General features: G+C 46.9%; 1 pseudogene and 1 gene segment (V, D, J or C); both read left to right on the forward strand.

Annotated features, from left to right (window-relative positions):
- Nucleotides 1-4,517: 4,517 nt before the first annotated feature.
- Nucleotides 4,518-5,514, forward strand: LOC102845441. The segment is given in 3 exon segments: nt 4,518-4,563; nt 4,864-5,184; nt 5,447-5,514. Coding segments are annotated over 3 exon segments (435 nt in total).
- A 499-nt stretch (nt 5,515-6,013) lies between these two features.
- LOC102875801 lies at nt 6,014-6,814 on the forward strand (annotated as a pseudogene).

The following is a 6,814-nucleotide window of genomic DNA, read 5'->3' on the forward strand; positions in this document are numbered from 1 at the left end:
TGTGCTGTCCCTCCATCCTTCCAAACATGGTGTCCTTCTCCAAGGATTGGTCCCTCCTTGCAACATATCCAAAATATGTCAGACGAAGCTTCAGAATCCTTGCCTCCAAGGAGCAACCTGATTTAACCCTCTCCAGGATCAATCTGTTCATTCTCTTAGCAGTTCATGGTATATTCAATACTCTTCTCCAATACCAAAGCTCAAAGCCATCAATTCTCCTTCTATCACCCTAGTCATTGTCAAGTTCTCTAGCTCATAGGAAGTGATTACCAAGATCATGGCCTGTATCAGGCACACCTTAGTCTCCAGACTGACATCGTTGCTCTTCAATACTTTGGAGAGGTCTCTGACAACAGACTTTCCCAAAGCAATACATCTTTTAATTTCCTGTCGGCTGGTGTCAAGAGTGTTGATTGTGGAGCCAAGCAAATTAAAGCTGTTTTCAGTCTCAATCTCTTCACCATCCTTCACAGTGTTGCCAATCATCCCAGTACTGAGAATCTTAGTTTTCTTGATCTTGAACTTCAGTCAAATTGAAGGCTGTAGTCCTTGACCTCTGCAGCAAGCACTTCAGGTTTTCTTCAATTTTAGCAAGCAGGATTGTGTCATAGCATAACACAGATTGTTGATCAGTCTTCCTCCATACTGATGTCACATTTCTCCTGATAGGGCCAAACCTCACAGATAACCAGTTCAGCAGATTTTTACCAACTTTTGCAGTAAGAGATCAATCCAACATGCAATCAAGATGCATTATAAACAATGGGTGACTAGAATGCAAAAGTTGGGAATGGAGAAGAATGATCAGTAGTTGGAAAACATGGACTTGGTGACAGAAATGAAGTTGGAGGTAGAATGATAGGTATTTGCCCAGTCAATGATTTGTTGATTGCAAATACATTTTATAGGAAACATAAACACAGGCTGTACACATGGATTTCGCCTAATAGTATGCATAGGAATCAGATCGATTACATCTGTGGAAAAAATAAATCACTAGAGAAGCTCAGTATCAGCTGTGAAAACCAAGCCAGGTGCTGATTGAGGAACAGACCACCAATTACTCATATGCAAGTTCAAGCTAAGGAAAATGAAATCTTTTCTTTTATAGTAGCAAAATTATAATAGATACACATGTATGAAGGGCTCCCTGATTATCATATCTGCTGTGGCCTGTGGAAGGGTACTACTCAATGAGTAAATAGTCTGAGCAAGAAAAATCCATTACAGTATGACTTGCATGAAGACCCATATCACCTTATTCCTCTAAAACGTTCCTCTAGAGTGTTCCAATCGTTATTTAGACGGAGAGGTTGTCAGTCTCTCACTGAAGGGTAAACAAATGTAACTGTAAATTTTGTCTAGTCTATAAGACTGGCTACCACCTCTGAGCGAATCTGTTTTCCAACTAGATCTTGATAATCATTCATTACTTTCCACAGTGAATGTGGGTCTTGCATCAACTTAAACATACCCTTCTGTTCTGCAGCATTTAGAACCAGATAAGCTGCCCCCGAATTGGTCACTCTTACAGTCCATTTTAGTAATGCTTCTTCAGCAAACTGTTTATAAAGATCTACAAACTGAAACAATTCCTTGATGCTATACCCTCTGATTTCAATATTCTCTTGGTTTTTGCCTGTTTCCCTCCTAGATTACTTTCTTCGTGACCCCAAGTCAGAAAGTGTTTCCTGTTGCTCCTGCACGATTTTTTCCTTCCTGGTTGACCTTGAAATTAGAGGGCATAGCTCTGTATTGGTAGGAATAGGATTTAATTCAGTGCAAACATCAGCTGCTATATAATGAATATGTTCTTTCCCATTGCATTTTCTTCTATTACTTATGACAAAACAAAACAACTGTTAAGTCTTTGTCTTTCATTGTAACTCTCTATTACCTTACATGTTCAATTAGCCAATTCCTCAGACTAGACCTGTTAACCCCATATTTCATCACAAGAGTTTGCCTTGGTTAACTGTGTTAATTCATGAGTGTTTCTTTTTCCATTCAGAAACCAAAAATGTTTCCTTACACTGAGTCTGGACCTTTGCAGCAAATCTCACTCCTGACATCAACTGTAAAAAGAAGAGATGACCTGTTTGACCTCTTCTAAATCTACAAGTAGGAACTGCTACTAAAAACAACAACCACAACACAAAATCAATTCTTATGAAGTAAAACAGACCCCACATACACATACTCCCACACCACTTTCTACTAATTCCAACACTAATCCTCTTGCTCTCCTGTGTCCAATATCTGCTAAAGTAACTACACAAACTTCACAGAAGCATATTCACAAGTACAGTTTATTATTGAACTTAACAGGTTACAATTCAAGTTGGCAACAGTATACAATTTCTCAATCAAACAAGCTTTTGAAGAGGGCTTGCAAAACCTTCAGCCTTCAGACTTGTGGCTTTAGGCCAGTGTTACAAAACACTCTTGGTCCTACCATTTGTGCCATCTCTTTCTGGCCCACTCCAGTTCCTCTGGAATCTAGGGCAACATCCCTTGACTTTGGATCCATCCATAGGGTAGTGATGTCAAGGTCAGCTCTGTCTTAAGTTGGTCTCTGGTGCTCTGCTGTGGGCCCTGGTCTGACTGATGCATGAATATCGGCCCCGAAGGATGAGCACTGCAGTCTCTCCTTCTTTCTTGCTGATAATGAGATCTAAAATTTCTGATCATTTGGGCCAAGAAGCTGTTTTCCGAACGTACAAAGGCTCCAGTTTTATGATCTGTCTACTGGAAACACCACCATAACCACCAGGGCTATACGTAGGTTGACCCATGGGGTGTTTTCTGTGAGCTCCTTTAGTCACAGACTTCAGACAGTAAATACGTCCAACAGCTAAAGTGACCACATGGGAGCCAAGGACATGACAGTCCTAGAATCTGGGTGGTGATGACAAGCCTGGAGACATCTCAAATGCTTATAAAGCCTGGCAAGTTCCATGTTGGTGAGTCAGCAAACAGACCTACAGTTTATCCTGACTCATGCGGCTGCAGTGGTTGATAACAGTAATATGGGCAAGTACGATGGAAGACTTCTACTGCTAGGAGATGAATACAGGGTCAACAAGCTGATTCCAGGCTTCTGGTTCAACGAATTCAAGGAATCAGATAGTGATCATCATCTGATCATCATCAGATGGTGCTCAGCCACCAGGGGGCAGCAGAAATCACAGGTCCAGTCACTGAGACAAGGGACCCTGGACAGCAGCCGGGCCATTTCCCAGGATCCCAATCTGCAGTCTGCGTCCTCCCTGTGACCTGAGACATGGGAAAAATTGTCCTCACTGGACCCTTGTAATCACCTTTGTGCCAGTCACCTCTCAAAGAACTTTCTCTGATCATAGGTCCAAGGTCATATCAGCATGTTCATCACATCACACATGAAACTCTGTCATGGACCCAAGACCATCTTCCTGGGACACATGACTCTCTTCCAGCCCTAACTACTGAGGTACTTCAAGTCTTGCTACACAACTGCTCTCCATGGTCTGTAGAAGCTTCTCCCACATCCACGTCTGTACTTTCATAAAATTCCTCTGCAGGGAAGATCACATTTCACTCCTGTGACTCATGCACACAATTCATGAATTTACAGCTTCACTCATTGAACTTCTGATGTGATGCTTTTCCCAATATCTGAAAGTACCTCACAACACAATCACAGGAGGTGCAAAGAGTCGAGAGTCAGCTCTCATCATCTCCTGAAGCAAGCCTAGCTTTCAACTCATCATTCATCCCTGGCCTTGACTGCATCATGAGGACCAAAGGAAATAGTGACTGTCACTTGTCCTGGATGCACAACATGACAGAGACTGACAGGTAGCACCTTCCCTTCCCCAAGGGCGCCTGTGACTGTGCACTCCTGCTGTCAATCTGGATGGGAACCTGTTCCCCTCTGAGGTTCAGGTCTCACATATGGGACAGGGTGAGAATGGCCAGATACAGTGGGTCCTTGAATGTAAGTTCAGACATCACAGTGAAAGATATAGGACTATTTTTATCAACAGACTCCTCCAAAATGTTCAAGGACAGAACACCTCTGATCCTGGACTAAAATTAACACCTCCCTCAGGTGCAGAGTGGGCAGAATAATAGCCTAGAGCTCTAGAACAAGTCCAACATCCACACAGTGCCTCTCTGGTCGCCCCAGGAAAGACTCCAGAATCACCTGTGGGTATAGACTTCTGTGTCTTACACATAATTAGAATAAATGTCACCTGAGGCCATCAGCTGTTAGCCCTGGAAAAGGTATAGACTTGAAAAGTTGGCTCAGAGTTGTGGACTGGCATGGGGGAGGTCCCAGGACAGAGGTGACATGCAGGGTCCCCACCCTCCCTGTCTGTGTCCCCAGGGCTGAGGTGTCTCTGCAGCCAGTTTCCCCTGGCAGCCCTGAGCTCTGATTATTTGCATAACTGAAGGCTCTTCACCAACAAAATGAGAGAGCCCAGGGAGACCACAGGCAGCATCCTCACAGAAGCAGGACTCTGAGCATCAACATCATGAACTGGAGCCCTCTCTTCCTCACTCTCCTTGCTCACTGCACAGGTGCTGCCCCCAGTTGTCCCTCTATTGAAACTATAGCTCCCAGACAGGTCTGATCAGACTCTGAGCTCAGAGGGTCACCCTGCAAGGGACTCATGGGCCTGGAGCCTTAGGGGCACCACTTATGCCCAGTGGAGAGCTGTCCTTCATGCAGGGGCTCCCTCCTCCAGCCAAGCTGCAGAACGCTGTGGTGGGGGCAGAAAGGAGAGAGCTCTGGGGTTCACTGATTTGTTCAGTCAGGGAAAGCTAGACCTCCTGGCGTTGAGCCCCTCAGCTGTAACCTAACTCTCCTCTCTCCTGCAGGCCCTGCAGCCTCCTATGAGCTGACTCAGGCACCTTCAGCGTCAGTGCGCCTGGGAGAGACAGTCCACATCACCTGTGGAGGAAACAACATTGAAAAGAAAAGTGTCCACTGGTACCAGCAGAGACCAGAAGAGGCCCCTACAACGGTCATATACAATGATAACCAGCGGCCTTCAGGGATCCCTGACCGGTTCTCTGGGGCTAACTCGGGGAACACAGCCACCCTGACCATCAGCAGTACCCAGACTGGGGATGAGGGTGACTATTATTGTCATGTTTGGGACAGTGGTGCTGCTCACAGTGACACAGGCAGATGGAGAAGTGAGACAGAAACCTGCCCACCATGCCTGCCTTGCTCAGTCTCTCCAGCATGTCACACTGAGAGGACAGATTTTTCACCACACATAGAACTTTCTGGTGTTGTCATTTGTGTTGACTCACAGTAACTTTACAAACGACAGATTTGAACCCCGTCCTATCTCCTCTCTGACACACGTAAGCCCACTGGTACAGGCCCTGTGTCAGTCCATCCCTTTAGGGCTCTTCATCCCTTCTGCTGCCCTGACACCTTTCCAAACCTTAGTCTTTGTCTTCCTGTTACGTGGGAACATCTCTCCACCTCTAAGCTTCAGTACATCCCAGAGTCAATGAAGCAGGTATTTTCATCATCTCCAGCTCCCTAGAGACCTCCAGAGTCCACCAAATTCAATGCTACCTCCAACAGACAGCAACCCTGTGGGACAGAATGAATTGCCTCATGGGATTCCCAACACTGCACCATCATGTTTGCTTTGAGGATCTGATGACCTCATACCATAATTCTTCCTTCACAGTTAAATCTTCCACCACTGTGTCACCAGGGCTCCTTTTCTAAATACCCAAGAATAAAATCTAATATTCTCACATATGATGACTAAGGCACAGTCCACCCTGCTGGATTCTCAAAGAGTAGTCGGGGGTGTTAACAGGGATAAGAGGTAACATGAGGCCCTTTGGGACATGTCACGAAGGAAGAAAACACCAAGAAATGGGTCACATTTGTGAGATAGCAGGATCGTTTGATGCCAGACTGTGACATCATCAAAAGCTCAGGCCTCAGTTACAGGTTAGACATAAGAATAACAGCCACTCTTTTGCCCATCCACCCAAGATGCCGAAGGGAAAGAAGGCCAAGGGGAAGAAGGTGGCCCCGGCGCCCGCCGTGGTCAAGAAGCAGGAGGCCAAGAAGGTGGTGAATCCCCTGTTCAAGAAGAGGCCCAAAAACTTCGGCATCGGGCAGGACATCCAACCCAAAAGGGACCTTACCCGCTTCGTCAAATGGCCCCGCTACATCCGGCTGCAGCGGCAGAGGGCGATCCTGTACAAACGGCTCAAGGTGCCACCCGCCATTACCCAGTTCACCCAGGCCTTGGACCGCCAGACAGCTACTCAGCTGCTGAAGCTGGCCCACAAGTACCGACCAGAGACCAAGAAGGAGAAGAAAGAGAGGCTGCTGGTCCGGGCTGAGAAGAAGGCTGCTGGCAAGGGAGACACCCCCACCAAGAGACCCCCCGTCCTCCGTGCAGGGGTGAACACAGTCACCACCCTGGTGGAGAACAAGAAGGCCCAGCTGGTGGTGATCGCATACGACGTGGACCCCATAGAGCTGGTGGTCTTCCTGCCGGCTTTGTGTCGGAAGATGGGTGTTCCCTACTGCATCATCAAGGGCAAGGCCAGGCTGGGCCGCCTCGTCCACCGGAAGACCTGCACCATTGTTGCCTTCACGCAGGTGAACCCGGAAGATAAAGGCGCTCTGGCCAAGCTCGTAGAAGCCATCAGAACCAATTACAACGACAGATATGATAAGATCCGCCGCCACTGGGGAGGCAACGTCCTGGGGCCCAAGTCAGTGGCCCGCATCGCCAAGCTGGAGAAGGCCAAGGCCAAGGAACTCGCCACCAAACTGGGCTGA

Source organism: Elephantulus edwardii, unplaced genomic scaffold (assembly GCF_000299155.1).
Source record: "Elephantulus edwardii isolate Elephantulus edwardi_28Jun2011 unplaced genomic scaffold, EleEdw1.0 scaffold00494, whole genome shotgun sequence".
Taxonomy (NCBI): Eukaryota; Metazoa; Chordata; class Mammalia; order Macroscelidea; family Macroscelididae; genus Elephantulus; species Elephantulus edwardii.